The sequence below is a fragment of the Nerophis ophidion genome, linkage group LG23 (genome assembly GCF_033978795.1).
Source record: "Nerophis ophidion isolate RoL-2023_Sa linkage group LG23, RoL_Noph_v1.0, whole genome shotgun sequence".
Lineage (NCBI taxonomy): Eukaryota > Metazoa > Chordata > Actinopteri > Syngnathiformes > Syngnathidae > Nerophis > Nerophis ophidion.
Window position 1 is genome coordinate 6,514,082 of NC_084633.1, and position 18,507 is coordinate 6,532,588.

At 38.6% G+C, this 18,507-nt stretch overlaps 1 protein-coding gene across 1 annotated transcript; it reads left to right on the forward strand.

Moving 5' to 3' along the window:
• The first annotated feature begins 297 nt into the window (after positions 1-297).
• On the forward strand, positions 298-11,853 carry lgals2a (lectin, galactoside-binding, soluble, 2a). Its single transcript, XM_061884916.1, has 4 exons — positions 298-453; positions 7,584-7,663; positions 7,753-7,924; positions 11,388-11,853. The coding sequence occupies exons 1-4, from the start codon at positions 448-450 to the stop codon at positions 11,532-11,534; spliced, it is 405 nt and encodes a 134-aa protein (XP_061740900.1). The 5' UTR covers positions 298-447; the 3' UTR covers positions 11,535-11,853.
• Positions 11,854-18,507: the final 6,654 nt, after the last annotated feature.

Genomic DNA, 18,507 nt, shown 5'->3' on the forward strand with positions numbered 1-18,507 from the left:
ACATTTCGGGGCGACGGGTCAGACTGGAGTCAGGACCCAGTCCAAACTGAATTGTACGCTGTAATCTGATCCAGTTAGAGGCTAAACACAGTTGGTGGGCTTTCAACTCAGCTAAATATTTAGTCATCTCCCTGGCAGCAAATTCCATTCTATTTTTGGTCCTACCTCCAGATGCAACAGAGTGACAATGTGACAGCATAATGTCAAGCATCCGTTTCCCTTTACGTTCACTCGGCCCGTAAAACAGTTGCTTGTGGGTCCCAGCTTTACCGTGAGCTCATTGGTTGTTGTTCCCTAAAGGTCTGAGTGCTGTGGCTGCCTGGGATGTCACTCAAATGGAAAGGACACTCCCAGTCCGCATAAAACTGTTGAGGCCACCCCGGCCCAGACCTGATCTCACTTCTCCTCCTCAGCTACTCATCACCAGTGACAACATCCACTTTCACAATGGCAGTAAGTAAAAGTCTATTCCTCTTATTGTCTGCTTTCTGCTTTGTGGCTGATGAGCATGCACTTTCAACACTTGATGGCTGATTGACATGTGCCACTCAATGCCATATAGATGTTCCTGTGTACAACTATTGTGTAACTTTTGTTCAATGAAAGCAAAATCTATTCATATTTGTATGTGTTACTGTTCTGCAAATCTTTGACTGCCTTTTATGGCCAAAATATTCACTGAACAGCTGTCATGCACATTTGCCAACTAATGACTTAAGTCCCGCCTTCCTCTGCACAAAGAGTTGCTGCTCTCCTTGGCGGATAACTTCATTTTGTTTGTTTGACCACTCACAACTTCTTCATTGTAAATATCACAAAGCCTTTTCCTTAATTCTGGCTTTTGCGTGCTATCATCGGACTCCTAATCAAACTGAGTTTGTTCTATATATGGCTGCAGGCCGTGCCATGTGCCTACTGAGACACAGGAGGGTTAAAAACAGACTTACTGTGTCAAATGATATATGTAAATAGTTTTGCACCCACATCTGTAGCCATGATGGTCAAATCTGATTAAATAAGTCGTTCACCAGTCACAACTTTAGGTGCATCCAAGGGCGTGGCACCAGACGTTGGGCCCCGCAACTCACCCTAAACCCAATGTCATCGTGAAATACCTGCCTTTATATTAACACATCTTGAAACATCCCCTAAAAAATTTAGTTATGTTTTAAAAAGGCGACAAAAAATATAAAGGGTGTCAAAATATACAATATAAAGTGACCAGAGAGTTTTCCTTTACTTTAGATTGTGAAATAGAGATGTAGAATTTATGTAGGCCAATCATTAGGGGGTGGTATGAAACATAATACATCATCATTATTATTATCATTATGATTGGATTATCAATGCATCTCCCATTGTCTTCTTTTTTACCTAATTTCGTTGGATTTTCATCTTATCACCAATTTAAAGGCCTACTGAAACCCACTACTACCGACCACGCAGTCTGATAGTTTATATATCAATGATGAAATATTAACATTGCAACACATGCCAATACGGCCTTTTTAGTTTACCGAATTACAATTTAAAATTTCCCGCGGAGTTTCTTGTTGAAAACGTCGCGGAATGATGACGCGTGCGCGTGACGTCTCAAGTTGGAGGGGACATATTAGTGCAGCACGACTTGCGGCTAAAAGTCGTTTCTTTTCATTGCGCAATTACACAGTATTCTGGACATCTGTGATGGTGAATCTTTTGCAATTTGTTCAATAATAATGAAGAAGTCAAAGTAGAAAGATGGAGGTGGGAAGCTTTAGCCTTTAGCCACACAAACACACTGTGTTTCCTTGTTTAAAATTCCCGGAGGTGAAGCTTTACTATGGATCAGAGCGGTCAAGCGAACATGGATCCCGACCACTTGTCAACCAGCAGGTTTCGGTGAGAAAATGGTGGTAAAAAGTCGCCTCTTACCGGGGATCTGTGGAGCTTGCGCCGTCCTTGTATCTGCCGTGACTTCCCTCAGACACTGGCGTCAACACACCCGTGGACACACCCCTCCGACTATCAGGTACTATTTAACCCACTAAAACACTAGCAACACAATAAAAAGATAAGGGATTTCCCAGAATTATCCTAGTAAACGTGTCTAAAAACATCTGAATCACTCCCAATGCAATCGCCTTTTTTTTAACCTTTTTTTTTTTTTTTTTTCTAGTCCTTCGCTATCAATATCATCATCCACAAATCTTTCATCCTCGCTCAAATTAATGGGGAAATTGTCGTTTATTCGGTCCGAATAGCTCTTTTTGTTGGAGGCTCCCATTATAAACAATGTGAGGATGTGAGGAGCCCTCAGACGGGTGACGTAATCGTCTGCGACTTCCGGTGGAGGCAAGGCTTTTTTATTATCGACCTAAAGTTGCGAACTTTATCGTCGATGTTCTCTACTAAATCCTTCCAGCAAAAATATGGCAATATCGCGAAATGATCAAGTATGACACAGAATGGACCTGCTATCCCCGTTTAAATAAGAAAATCTCATTTCAGTAGGCCTTTAATTATACAGAGTTCAAACAAACTGTGTAGCCTTGGACGCTATGGTCAAAATTGGAATTGCCAAAAAACTAAATTTAAGATACAGTATTCAACATTCTACTGCTTGTCTGGTGGCTAAGGTGGATAGTGCAAAATTAATCCCCTTCCTACTGTATCATCATTATATTTATTTTTAATCTATTGATTTCTGCTTGCAAAGACGCATTCATTTGGCTCATTAGACCATACTTGCCATCCCTCCCGGATTTCGCGGGAGACTCCCGAAATTCAGCGCCTCTCCCGAAAACCTCCTGGGACTAATTTTCTCCCGAAAATCTCCCGAAATTCAGGCAGAGCTGAAGGCCACGCCCCCTCCAGCTCCATGCGGACCTGAGTGAGGACAGCTTGTTTTTATGTCCGCTTTCCCACAATATAAACAGCGTGTCTGCCCAATGACGTTATAACTGTAGAATGATCGAGGGCAAAGTTCTTGGTGTCTTAGGTGGGTTTATTGTTAGGCAGTTTCATTAACGTCCTCCCAGCGTGGTAACAACACACAACAACAGCAGTCATGTTTTCGTCTACCGTAAAGCAGTTTGTCTGCCGTAAACAGCAATGTTGTGACACTCATAAACAGGACAATACTGCCATCTACTGTACATGCATATGGTTAGAAAAATAGTGACGGAGAATAGAACCAGGATGGACAATTCAACACTTAACTCAACAATGAGTAGATGAATGTTATGTGTGTGTATATGTGTAAATACTTGAATTTCAGTGTTAATGTATTTATTATATATATATATATATATATATATATATAGCTAGAATTCACTGAAAGTCAAGTATTTCTTATATATATTTATATATGAAATACTTGACTCTAACCACGCCCCGCCCCCAACCACGCCCGCCACCCCCCACCTCCCGAAATCGGAGGTCTCAAGGTTGGCAAGTATGAATTAAAGACGGACGTCTTCCAGTGGGTCACATGACCCTGTTTTACCAATCCAGCACTAGTGACATTTGACTCCATTTAACCAATCAAACCAAACCTGGCATGAGCACACTCCAACTCCACACTGTAAAAAGTGGGATGGCATCAGACCAGGAAGCACAACTCTTCAATGTGTACTTAGAAACTAGGAAAAATAACATTCATATCATGCGCTGTCATCTGTCCATCCATCCATTTTCTACCGCTTATTCCCTTTCGGTGTCAGTAGAAATGTCCACATTTCAATCTGCATAATTCCACTTCCAACTAGAGAAAACAGGTTGTCATAAGTTGTAGATGTTTTTTTGTTTTTTTATGTTTTAGCTTACTTTTTGTTAACGTTGGTCCAGTTTTAACGTCATAGGTGACTGTAAAGTGCGCATCTTTCATCGTTCGTAGTACATATGCACATCTTTAGTGTATGTACTATTAAAAATATTAGCAACTAAACAAGGGTTAGGGTTAGGGTTAGGGTTAGGGTTAACCCTAACCCTAACCGAAGTTACTTAAGATTTACCCAAAACTTTAGTACTTTTTTAACTCAAGTAAATGTTTGCATGGATACTTTTTGCTTGAGTCATATTACTCTAAAGTACACGAAACATTAAACTTAAGGCCCGGGGGCCAGGTCTGGTCCACCACATCATTTTATGTGGCTGGGAAAGCCGAGAAATGTGTCAAAAAACTACTTGACAAAAAAAATGCATGTACTACATACAATTGTTTTTATGTGAACTTGAATATGATCAAATAATGTAAATCAGGGGTGTCCAAACTTTTTCCACAGGGGGCAGCACACGGAAAAATTTAAGCATGCGGGGGCCATTTTGATATTTTTCATTTTCAAACCATAACAAAATATATGGATTTTTTTTTTATCCTAAGGGCTCCTGGGGAGCATAAAGGTTTGCAGTTACTAAAATAATAATAATAAGTCCAATTATTATTATTATTTTTTATTTAATGCTTACAGTAAATCTGCATATCAACTTGAGGTTGATATAAAGTAAAACAAATGAGGTTTTATGCCTTTTCTGTCAAAGACAACTTTGTTTTTTATCGTAAAACTGAAATATGCAGTATTTATATCGATAGATAGATAGTAATTTATTGATTCCTTCAGGAGTTTCCTTTATTTAGCAATTAAAGCCCTCAAATATCAATAATGCAGGACACCATTGATTTTAATTATTTAATATTTTTGAGTAATAACATAAATAAAATCCTGCTAAATATATTTGAGATCCGAAAGGTTCCCCACTCATAAAGTGATGCATTTTTATTAGTTTTCTTTTTACTTTTAACATTTAAATTTCAAGATCAACTTCCGATAAATCTGTCGATTTTAAGTTTGAACTATTTTGTTTTATGCTCTTTTGTCAAAACGTTGATGTTTTTATAAAGCAACCACTCAACATATGCAATATTTGTTATTGTTTTTTAGCAATGGAAAAAAAAAGAAAATAAAGACAAAAGGAAAAAAAAATGCCTGCATGGCAGCTTTGTGTCAACATTGCCACTTTTTCTCATTAGATTTCACCTCATTCCACTTTTTTTTAAAGTTTATTTTTTATTTTTTGCAATACTACCAATTTTGAAATTTTTGCAGAATGTGTGGCGGGCCGGTAAACGATTAGCTGGGGGCCGCAAATGGCCCCCGGCCCGCACTTTGGACACCCCTGATGTAAATATTGTATTATCATACATTCCAAATTTTAAAATAAAAATAATACTCACACTGTAAAAATGACGATAGATTTTACGGTAATCTCAGTTGCCAGAATTTTACCTTAAAAAAACTGTGGTATGTTTGTCCACTTAAAGTAAATGCTGTAAAAACCAGCAAAATCCAGATTTATTTTTACAGTGTACGTACAAATATATATAAAACTGTAATCAAAAGTGTAGGCAATTGTGTAATAACATCATGAAGCGAAGCCACACGTCTATTTTCATGTTATCTACTGATACAAACAGCCCTCCGAGGGCCACAATAACTGCAATGTGGCCCTCAATGAAAATAAGTGTGACACTGCTGATATAAAGTAATAGTACTCTTATTTGGGTAATTTTGACTACCGTACTCTACCCACCTCTGATCAGGTCCGATTAAAGTGTTGTTTCCTGTAAACACATTTGATTGACCAGCAGGCCAAAGATGAGGCTGGACAAATCGGATTTGACGACAGGAAAAAAAATATATATATATTTACTGCCTCATGCTATTAGGGTTTTTCAGTAATTCAAACCGCACTGTTGATTCAATGTCGATTATTCTCGCTACCTTAAATAAAACATGTCGCTCATGCCCCGCGCCGGCAGTCCTCGTGCAGTCTCAGACCACCATGTTGTACTGTAGGTAAGACACAAATACCGCACGTGTGTCGCCAGCAATAGACAATGATGGCTGTGTGAGGAGTCATGTTTCGTGGATACTGCAAGATACGATATACACTAACTAATCTGAAATACATTTTAAGTTTAATTTCTATAGTAATGTCTCAATTTTTGTTTCATCTGACCACAAAACTTTTCTCCAGAAGGTCTTAACTTTGTCCATGTGGTGTCAGATGAAATAGAAATTAAGATGTTTGGCCACAATACCCAGCAATATATTTGGATGAGCAAAGGTGAGGCCTTTAATCCCAGGAACTCCAATCCTACCGTCAAGCATGGTGGTGGTAGTATTATGCTGTGGGCCTGTTTTGCTGCCAATGGAACTGGTGCTTAACAGAGAGTAAATGGGACAATGAAAAGGAGGATTACCTCCAAATTCTTCAGGACAACCTAAAATCCACAGCCTGGAGATTGGGTCTTGGGCACAGTTGGGTGTTCCAACAGGACAATGACCCCAAACACACATCAAAAGTGGTAAAGGAATGGCTAAATCAGGCTAGAATTAAGGTTTTAGAATGGCCTTCCCAGAGTCCTGACTTAGACGTGTGGACAATGCTAAAGAAACAGGTCAATGTCAGAAAACCAACAAATTTAGCTGAACTGCACCAATTTTGTCTGGGTGAGTGGTCACGAATTCAACCTGCAGCTTGCCAGAAGCTTGTGGGTGGCTACCAAAAGCGCCTTATTGCAGTGAGACTTGCCAAGGCACATGTAACCAAATATTAACATTGCTGTATGTATATTTTTGACCCAGCAGATTTGGTCACATTTTCAGTAGACCCATAATAAATTCCTAAAACTACCAAACTTCATGAATGTTTTTTGTGACCAACAAGTATGTGCTCCAATAACTCTATCACAAAAACATAAGAGTTGTAGAAGTTATTGGAATCTCAAGACAGCCATGACAATATGTTTTTTACAAGTGTATGTAAACTTTTAATCGCAACTGTACATTAGCTTCATTCCAGGTATGTTGGGGGGGGGGGGAAGCGCTACATAAGTACTAGAGACCATTATATTTTGTCACTGAGTGTTCTGTGTAAAAGGCAACTCGGCAGACAAAGCCGTGTGTTGCACTCGCCCACTTTGCAGTTGGACTCGACATTGGAAAGAATGTTGCAGCCATTCTATTTCCTCAAGCCTGCTTTTCCATTCCTGGACTGGCTGATCTTTCACATATGTTGGCAGTTAAATCTTCCATTTGTTACCAGCACTGAAACTCGACTCACTTGCATTGCTTTTTATTTTGGTTCCAAAGGGTTGATTCCAAAACCCTTAAAAGGATTAGCTTGCATGTTCCAAAATTATACCCTGAAATGGCTGCTTTATTCCTCTGCGTTGCCCCGGTAACAGACCCCATGATACACCATTTGACAGGAGTGACAAACCAATCGGGGACATGTGACTCGCAACCCAATAACACAATGTTGATGTTTTAATCATGGCACAGCTCAACTGTTAGTGCCGCGTGCACACAAGCATTTGCAGCCTATTTTCTTCTCTCTGCGGAAATAGTTCCACCGTATATCATAATTAGATCCTCAACATCTCCAACCTCTGCCAAAATGTGGTGTAGAGAGGAAAATGGGGCAGAACCAGCAGGGGAAGTTAAACTTAAATGAAAAGTTGTACTGTATGTTCTTATGGAGTGGCAATGTTTAGCTATTACTCATAATATGCTATTTGTGTGTGTTTTTCTGCACAGGGCATGATGGTTCAGAACATGTCCTTCAAAGTTGGGCAGACCTTGACCATAGTCGGAAAGCCGCAGCCTAATGCTACACAGTAAGTTATTTCAATGGCATAACCCTTTTATATTAGCAAATTATCCCCAAAAGGGCAACTGTTCACTTGCTTCAATCTGTGTGCTGCAGTTTTGCATTGAATATCGGCCCCAACGAGAAGGACATCACCATGCATATCAACCCACGGTTCGACGCCCTCGGAGATCAGAACGCCGTGGTGTGTAACTCTTACCAGGACGGCAAATGGTGTGAAGAGCACCGGGAGGGAGGCTTCCCATTCCGCCAGGGCGAGGAGTTTAAGGTGAGAGTCTTTCATTTTAAGTTAAGCTTGTGTGACAATCATTGGTACTTTAACTTTAATTCGAACTTAAATTAAAAACCCGTTGGAAGGGAGTGTACCCAGCAATAATTAGGAAAGACGTTTATGGCATAATGATGATGTCATAATATATTTTGTGGCGGTACATTATATTTAAAAAAAGTATAATTTAATTAATTTAAAGGTTTCTAAATTATATGTGATATAGTATATTATTTTATTGTTATAACTTTTTTTTTTAACGTCATTACCTAGTACCGTATTTTTCGGACTATAAGTTGCAGTTTTTTTCATAGTTTGGCCGGGGGTGCGACTTATACTCAGGATCATTTTATGTGTGAAATTATTAACACATTACCGTAAAATATTAAATAATATTATTTAGCTCATTCACGTAAGAGACTAGACGTACAAGATTTCATGGGATTTAGCAATTAGGAGTGAAAGATTGTTTGGTAAACGCATAGCATGTTCTATATGTTATGTTAACATACCAGGCACCTTCTCAGTTGGTTATTTATGCATCATATAACGTACACTTATTCAGCCTGTTCACTATTCTTTATTTATTTTAAATTGCCTTTCAAATGTCTATTCTTGGTGTTGGGTTTTATCAAATAAATTTCCCCCCAAAAATGCGACTTGTACTCCAGTGCGACTTATATATGTTTTTTCCCTTTATTATACATTTTCGGCAGGTGCGACTTATACTCCGAAAAATACGGTACACTTAAGTGTAATATATGCATTTAAAAAAAGGAATGAGTACAAGAAAGTACAGTACAATATTTCTAATAATAATTATTACTATTATAATAATAATATTATTATTTTCACAAATACATAATAATAATGACAATAATAATAATAATAATAATGATTATTTCTCTATAATGATGATAATTACTATCATTAATAATAAACCTACTCAGTGGCCTAGAGCAGTGGTTCTCAACCTTTTTTCAGTACCCCCTGTGAACATTTTTTTAATTCAAGTACCCCATAATCAGAGCAAAGCATTTTTGGTTGAAAAAAAGAGATAAAGAAGTAAAATACAGCACTATGTCATCAGTTTCTGATTTATTAAATTGTATAACAGTGCAAAATATTGCTCATTTTAACTTTAACTTTTAACTTAACTTTAACTTTGACTTTTTAACTTCATTTGTAGTGGTCTTTCTTAAACTATTTGGAAAAAAATATATAAAACTTGTTGAAAAATAAACAAGTGATTCAACTATAAGTAAATATTTCCATACATAGAAGTAATCATCAACTTAAAGTGTCCTCTTCGGGGATTGAAATAGAGATCCATCTGGCATCATGAACTTAATTCTAAACTTTTCTTCACAAAAAAAGAAAACCTTTAACATCAATATTTATGGAACATGTCCACAAAAAATCTAGCTGTCAACACTGAATATTGCATTGTTGCATTTCTTTTCACAGTTTATGAACTTAAATTCATATTTTGTTGAAGTATTATTCAATAAATATATTTATAAAGGATTTTTTAACTGTTGCTATCTTTAAAATATTTTTTTTTAAATCTCACGTACGCCTTGGCGTACCCCCATTTGAGGACCACTGGCCTAGTGGTTAGAGTGTCCCCCCTGAGATCGGTAGGTTGTGAGTTCAAACCCCGGCTGAGTCATACCAAATACTATAAAAATGGGACCCATGCTTGGCACTCAGCATCTAGGGTTGGAATTGGGGGTTAAATCAAAAATGATTCCCTGGCGCGGCCACCGCTGCTGCTTGATGCCCCCCTCATTTCCCAGGGTGATGGGTCAAATGCAGAGAATAATTTCGCCACACCTAGTGTGTGTGATAATCATTGGAACTTTAACTTTAATTATAAGATTATTATTGTATAATACTTATTACAGTACATAAAAATAATGATTGTAAAAAAAATGTATATTAATTTTAATAATGATGCAACATCTTTTAATATTTTTATTGCTATTATTATTTTATTATCATCATTACGGACAAATATTTATCCTTATTATAAAGTACATGTTTGTTTGTCTGAAATAATGATTATACAATTTTAATGTTCACCCCATTTTTTTCTACACTATTGATAATATTATTAATTATAATTAATACTGATTGTTATCATGCACGGCGTGGGACGTTTATTATTATAGCACAACTCATACACAAGGCAGTTCGAAGTGCTCTACAGAAAATTATAAGAAGGCAAAACTAAAACCAAACAAAAGGATAAAAATCATCATTATTTTAATTAACCACATAAAATTAAATCACCATGAAACTATTATAACTAAAATCAAATAGTGTAGATAAAATAATTTTAGTTGTCATTTGCACAATTAAAGATGTTTTCAGCCTGGATTTGAAAATTACCATTATTATCATGATTGATTATATTATTGTTATTTATTTCCCATTTTCTGCACTATTGTCATTATTATTATGGTTCATAAACATTATGATATAATTTTTAGAGAACAAGTACAAGAATGTATAGTAATCATTGGAAATATATAATTTTAATTTGAAAGAAAACCTAAAGCAAATTATATACAAGACAATGCTATGTAATGTTAATTGAACATTCACTTTTAGATAATGCTTGCCTTATTTATGACACTAATAAAACACTATGACAATAAAATGAATTTGAAAAACAAAAAAGTTTAAATATCTATACCAGGGGTATCAAACGTACGACCAGGTTTATTTTCCGGCCTGCGTGGGGAGTTTGCCTATTAGTACAATGAGATGCATTTTTTATTTTTTTAACGCAATAAACTGCTGTTTTAAATGGTTCCTATGTATGTCATGATAGCAATTATGTTAGGCAAGCAAACAGTTGCAAGCAAGAGGTACACAGTAAAGGGGGACTGTGGCTCCTCCTCCTCGACCCATGTTTTATGGCTTCAGCTTCGATCACATCGTCTTTTGGCACCCTCGTTGCCCTAAAATATAAAATACGGAAAAAGTGTAGTTGACCCTTTTGAATAGTTTTTACCTCCGTTTCGTATGGTTTGTTGAGTTAGCACTGGATTGACACGTGGACACAAGGTGGTTGATACCTAGAAGAGTTTACAAGCTGTATTTTTTGTTCAATCCCAGAAAGACTATGACTGAAAGTTTAATCCTGGCTTTGTAGATACACTAAGCCAAAGTCTAAGCTCATTCAGTTTTTGACACTGCACCAATTTCCTCAGAATTTTCAACAAACTTGAATAGTTTTGTCCAGAGGATTATTTGTGATCTGTGCATTTTCATAATGTGCTTGTTCTATTTTTGGCCAAAGTAAAACAAAGGAAACAATGTTCCTCCATGCGGCCCATGAGCTAAAATGACTTTGACACCCTTGGTCTATACTGTACACTACAGTCAAAGAAGGGACTGGACTGTATTTCAATGAGCAACCAATTTCACAATTATTTTCCCTTCTCTGTCCCAGATCACTATTTTGTTCACACCGGCGGAGTTCCAGATCACTATGTCGGACGGCTCTAAAATCCATTTTCCCAACCGTATGGGTGCAGAGAAGTACTCCGTCATCAGGGTCGGAGGAGATGTTCGCATCACCAGCCTCGAGATTAAATAAACCACAGCCATTGTAGGATTAGCAATGCTTGCATTAAGGCCTTTATGTTTTCAAACTCATGTTTAGCACAATAAACCCACCCGTTTTAGTGTGAACTATTCAATAATTTTGACCATTTTGCAAATAAAGGATGTAGAAGTAGACAACATGTATTGCAACATTGCATGTCATTATTCCACCATTGACTGGAAAGTAAACCCATTTATTACAGTTGTAATTGTACACAACTATAACGATAAACATTTACCCTACCAAACATTCCAGATTTGTACCAACGCTTGCATTTAATAAGAGCAATAAAGCAACATTTTCAACAAAACTTTGGACTTTTGCTATTGTGTTTAGTCTCTGCGATAACCTAAGTCTACCACTAGATGTCACTGTTGCTTCAATAATACTTTGCTTGTCGCTTATGATGAAAAACAAAGCAGGTTATATCAATTGCAAATAAGCAACAATTGTAATCATTTAATTTTGTTTAGTTTTATTTTTTATTCGTTTTTATTGACTTGATAACAAACAGAAGGTCAATGCTTGCGTTCAAGTACAGGACATAACTTCACATGAATAAATAATATGCATTTGAAACAATGATCTATGGGGGAGTATAAAAATGCAAGGTCACACAATGGAATAAATCTTCGTTCCCAGTAGAAGCTATTTTAAATGCTGGCATGGGTTTGAGAGATTTTTTAATCTGATGTAACGGAGGGCAACACGGTTGATTTGAGGGGAGATAGATGGTTGGGAACAGGCGGAGGTTTTGCATGTGAATGTGGTATTAAAAAATCAAAGCTAGACCTTTTTATACATTTCCAACATTGCAGATGTTGTGTAATGCATGCACATAATGTTGTATAGTAGAATCTTCCATTATTATATCATACCTTTGTGATACAACCTCATTTACGACTAGAATCCTACTCAAAAGTTGGTCCCCACAAAGACAAGCATCCACACGGTCGTTATTTACCTGCATGTAGCGCCACCTCTCGGACATGCGAGTAAACGCCATGAAACGTGTGGACAAAAAATGATTCACCTCTGCTTACATAAAACCATTGTCTATATTTAGCACCGGCACGACTCTCGATTTGTGCACCGAAGCTATCAGCCACACGTTGAGATGTGCGTGGGCTCGCCCGGGGCTCACTGCGGTCCTGGTTCTGCATCCCTGCCTCCTCCTGCAGGCACGGCCTTATCGGTATTACAGAACGAAACGTAATCTTTAAATGTCTTGTTGGGTTTGTGGCGGCAGGACCGCAAAAGAGCACGCCGTTTTTGAGGGCATGCCTTCCTCTGGAAAAAGTGGCTCTAAAAAGCATCATAAGTCCATAAGTGCTTTTCTACTCTGTCTGAAGAAGAGTTTAAGTTCATTTCGATTCAAGGATAGTTTATTTTTTTCAGACCTTCTCTTCCCCTTATTTTTTTGCATTAGTTACCGTGTGTTACTAACTTTAAGTCCTTTGCTAATTGGTCCCAGTATCGATCCCTGGGGTACGCCACAACATATATCAAAAGCTATGGACTTGACCAGTTCAAAACCAACCCTCTGATGCCTTACTGTTCTACAAACCCTGTTTTCATAAGAGTTGGGAAATTGTGTTAGATGTAAATATAAACGGAATACAATGATTTGCAAATCATTTTCAACCCATATTCAATTGAATGCACTACATAGACAACCTATTTGATGATCAAACTCATAAACTTTATTCATTTTTTGCAAATAATAATTAACTTAGAATTTCATGGCTGCAACACGTGCCAAAGTAGTTGGGAAAGGGCATGTTCACCACTGTGTTACATCACCTTTTCTTTTAACAACACTCAATTAACATTTGGGAACTGAGGAAACTAATTGTGGAGGGGGTCCGGTCCGATCCGGTGGCCATGGATGATGTACTGGCTGTCCAGAGTCGGGACCCAGGATGGACCGCTCGTCCAGAGTCGGGACCCAGGATGGACCGCTTGCCTGTGTATCAGCTTGGGACATCCCTGCGCTGCTGATCCGCCTCTGCTTTGGATGGTTTCCTGCTTGCTCCGCTGTGAATGGGACTCTCGCTGCTGTGTTGGATCCGCTTTGGACTGGACTCTCGCGGCTGTGTTGGATCCATTATGGATTGAACTTTCACAGTATCATGTTAGTCTCGCTCGACATCTATTGCTTTCGTCCTCTCCAAAGTTCTCATAGTCATCATTGGGTCATCATTGTCACCGACGTCCCACTGGGTGTGAGTTTTCCTTGCCCTTATGTGGGCTCTACCGAGGATGTCGTAGTGCTTTGTGTTGTGGTTTGTGCAGCCCTTTGAGACACTAGTGATTTAGGGCTATGTAAGTAAACATTGATTGATTGATTGAATTGTTGAAGCTTTGAAAGTGGAATTATTTCCCATTCTTGTTTAATGTAGAGCTTCAGTCGTTCAACAGTCCGGGGTCACCGCTGTCATATTTTACGCTTCATAATGCGCCACACATTTTCGATGGGAGACAGGTCTGGACTGCAGGCGGGCCAGGAAACCACCCGCACTCTTTTTTTACGAAACCATGCTGTTGTAACACGTGCTGAATGTGGCTAGGCATTGTCTTGCTTAAATAAGCAGGGGCGTCCATGAAAAAGACAGCCCTTAAATGGCAGCATATGTTGTTCCAAAACCTGTATGTACCTTTCAGCATTAAAGGTGCCTTCACAGATGTGTAAGTTACCCATGCCTTGGGCACTAATGTACCCCCATACCATCACAGATGCTGGCTTTTGAACTTTACGTCAATAACAGTCTGGATGGTTCGCTTCCCGTTTGGTCCGGATGATATGATGTCGACAATTTCCAAAAACAATTTGAAATGTGGACTCGTCAGACCACAGAACACTTCCACTTTGCATCAGTGCATCTTAGATGATCTCGGGCCCAGAGAAGCCGGCGGCGTTTCTGGATGTTATGTGCGATTCAGAATCGATTCTCATTTTTTAAAAATCGATTTTTTTTATTTTTATTTAAATTTTCTTTTTTTTTTTTTTTTATCAATCCAACAAACCACTACACATCAATACCATAACAATGCAATCCAATTCCAAAACCAAACCTGACCCATCAACACTCAGAACTGCAATAAACAGAGCATTTGAGAGGAGACACAAACACGACACAGAACAAACCAAAAGTAGTGAAACAAAAATTAATTCTGTCAACAACAGTATCAATATTAATTATAATTTCAGAAGCGCAGTGATTAAAAATCCCTCACTGACATTATCATAAGACATTTATAAAAAAAAATAAAAAAAAGAATAGTGTCACAGTGGCTTACACTTCAATCAATCAATCAATGTTTACTTATATAGCCCTAAATCACTAGTGTCTCAAAGGGCTGCACAAACCACTACGACATCCTCGGTAGGCCCACATAAGGGCAAGGAAAACTCACACCCAGTGGGACATCGGTGACAATAATGACCCAGTGGGACGTCGGTGACAATGATGACTATGAGAACATGATACTGTGATACTGATGATACTGATGACTATGAGAACATAAGAGAACATGATACTGTGAAAGATCAATCCATAATGGATCCAACACAGTCGCGAGAGTCCAGTCCAAAGCGGATCCAACACAGCAGCGAGAGTCCCGTTCACAGCGGAGCCAGCAGGAAACCATCCCAAGCGGAGGCTGATCAGCAGCGCAGAGATGTCCCCAGCCGATACACAGGCGAGCAGTACAGGGCCACCGGATCGGACCGGACTCCCTCCACAAAGGAGAGTGGGACATAGAAGAAAAAGAAAAGAAACGGCAGATCAACTGGTCTAAAAAGGGAGTCTATTTAAAGGCTAGAGTATACAAATGAGTTTTAAGGTGAGACTTAAATGCTTCTACTGAGGTGGCATCTCGAACTGTTACCGGGAGGGCATTCCAGAGTACTGGAGCCCGAAATGAAAAAGCTCTACAGCCCGCAGACTTTTTTTGGGCTTTGGGGATCACTAATAAGCCGGAGTCCTTTGAACGCAGATTTCTTGCCGGGGCATATGGTACAATACAATCGGCAAGATAGGATGGAGCTAGACCGTGTAGTATTTTATACGTAAGTAGTAAAACCTTAAAGTCACATCTTAAGTGCACAGGAAGCCAGTGCAGGTGAGCCAGTACAAGCGTAATGTGATCAAACTTTCTTGTTCTTGTCAAAAGTCTAGCAGCCGCATTTTGTACCAACTGTAATCTTTTAATGCTAGACATGGGGAGACCCGAAAATAATACGTTACAGTAGTCGAGGCGAGACGTAACAAACGCATGGATCTCAGCGTCTTTAGTGGACAGAATGGAGCGAATTTTAGCGATATTGCGGAGATGAAAGAAGGCCGTTTTAGTAACGCTTTTAATGTGTGCCTCAAAGGAGAGAGTAGGGTCGAAGATAATACCCAGATTCTTTACCGTGTCGCCTTGTTTAATTGTTTGGTTGTCAAATGTTAGAGTTGTATTATTAAATAGAGTTCGGTGTCTAGCAGGACCGATAATCAGCATTTCCGTTTTTTTGGCGTTGAGTTGCAAAAAGTTAGCGGACATCCATTGTTTAATTTCATTAAGACACGCCTCCAGCTGACTACAATCCGGCGTGTTGGTCAGCTTTAGGGGCATGTAGAGTTGGGTGTCATCAGCATAACAGTGAAAGCTAACACCGTATTTGCGTATGATGTCACCTAGCGGCAGCATGTAGATGCTGAAGAGTGAAGGGCCAAGGACCGAACCCTGGGGAACTCCACACGTTACCTTAACGTAGTCCGAGGTCACATTGTTATGGGAGACACACTGCATCCTATCAGTAAGATAAGAGTTAAACCAAGACAAGGCTAAGTCTGACATACCAATTCGTGTTTTGATACGTTCTAATAAAATATTATGATCGACAGTATCGAAAGCAGCGCTAAGATCGAGGAGCAGCAACATAGATGACGCATCAGAATCCATCGTTAGCAATAGATCATTAGTCATTTTTGCGAGGGCTGTCTCCGTAGAGTGATTTGCCCTGAAGCCGGATTGAAAGGTTTCACATAGATTGTTAGATGCTAAGTGTTCATTTAACTGCTCCGCAACAATTTTTTCGAGGATTTTTTAAATAAAGGGAAGGTGAGACACCGGTCGGTAGTTTACCATGAGGTCAGGATCGAGGTTAGGTCTTTTAAGAAGAGGATGAATAACCGCTTTTTTGAATGCTAGGGGAACAGTGCCCGAGGAAAGTGATAAGTTTATAATATTTAGCACTGATGGACCTAATAATACAAAGAGTTCCTTGATCAGTTTCCCAGGAAGAGGGTCAAGTAAACATGTTGTTTGTTTTATTCCATTTACACGTTGTAACAATTCCTCTAATGTTATTTCCTCAAAACGAGAGAAACTATTTTGGAGGGCAGTATCCGCCGTATATACCATCGTGTCAGTGTTACTATAACCCCGTTGTAGCTGGGACGCATTGTCTTTAATCTCCTTTCTAATGACTTAAATTTTCTTACTAAAGAATTGCATAAAGTCATCAGCTGAGTGGGTGGAGCTACTGGAAGGAGTCCCTTGTTGGGTTAGCGATGCTACTGTACTAAACAAAAATTTAGGATCGTTTTTATTACGGTGGATGAGATTTGAGTAATAATTAGCTTTAACTAAGGTAAGCATGCGTTTATAAGTTATTAAACCATCACTCTATGCTTGATGGTGCATCACATCTCATAAGCTTGACAACACACTGTGTCCAATGTTTTCACAAAAATAAAATAAGTCGTATTTTTGGTTCGTTTATTTTTAAAACAAATTTACATTATTGCAATCAGTTGATAAAACATTGTCCTTTACAATTATAAAAACTTTTTTTTCTTTAAATCTATTACTCTGCTAGCATGTCAGCAGACTGGGGTAGATCCTGCTGAAATCCTATGTATTGAATGAATACAGAATCCATTTGAATCGGAAAAATATCATTTTTGAATCGAGAATCGAATCGAATCGAATTGAAAAAAATCGATATATTATCGAATCGTGACCCCAAGAATCGATATTGAAGCGAATCGTGGGACACCCAAAGATTCATAGCCCTAATGCATATGTATCAATATCATATTGATACAGTACATACAGTGGAGCAAAAAAGTATTTAGTCAGCCACCGATTGTGCAAGTTCTCCCACTTAAAATGATGACAGAGGTCTGTAATTTTCATCATAGGTACACTTCAACTGTGAGAGACAGAATGTGAAAACAAATCCAGGAATTCACATTGTAGGAATTTTAAAGAATTTATTTGTAAATTATGGTAGAAAATAAGTATTTGGTCAACCAGTCAAAGCTCTCACTGATGGAAGGAGGTTTTGGCTCAAAATCTCACGATACATGGCCCCATTCATTCGTTCCTTAACACGGATCAATCGTCCTGTCCCCTTAACAGAAAAACAGCCCCGAAGCATGATGTTTCCACCCCCATGCTTCACAGTAGGTATGGTGTTCTTGGGAGGCAACTCAGTATTCTTCTCCCTCCAAACACGGCGAGTTGAGTTTATACCAAAAAGTTATATTTTGGTTTCATCTGACCACATGACATTCTCCTAATCCTCTGCTATCATCCATGTATCCATTTTGGCATAAACTCAACTCGTCGTGTTTGGAGGAAGAATACTGAGTTGCATCCCAAGAACACCACGTCTACTGTGAAGCATGGGGGTGGAAACATCATGCTTTGGGGCTGTTTTTCTGCTAAGGGGACAGGACGATTGATCCGTGTTAAGGAAAGAATGAATGGGGCCATGTATCGTGAGATTTTGAGCCAAAACCTCCTTCCATCAGTGAGAGCTTTGAATGGTTGACCAAATACTTATTTTCCACCATAATTTACAAATAAATTCTTTAAAATTCCTACAATGTGAATTCCTGGATTTTTTTTCACATTCTGTCTCTCACAGTTGAAGTGTACCTATGATGAAAATTACAGACCTCTG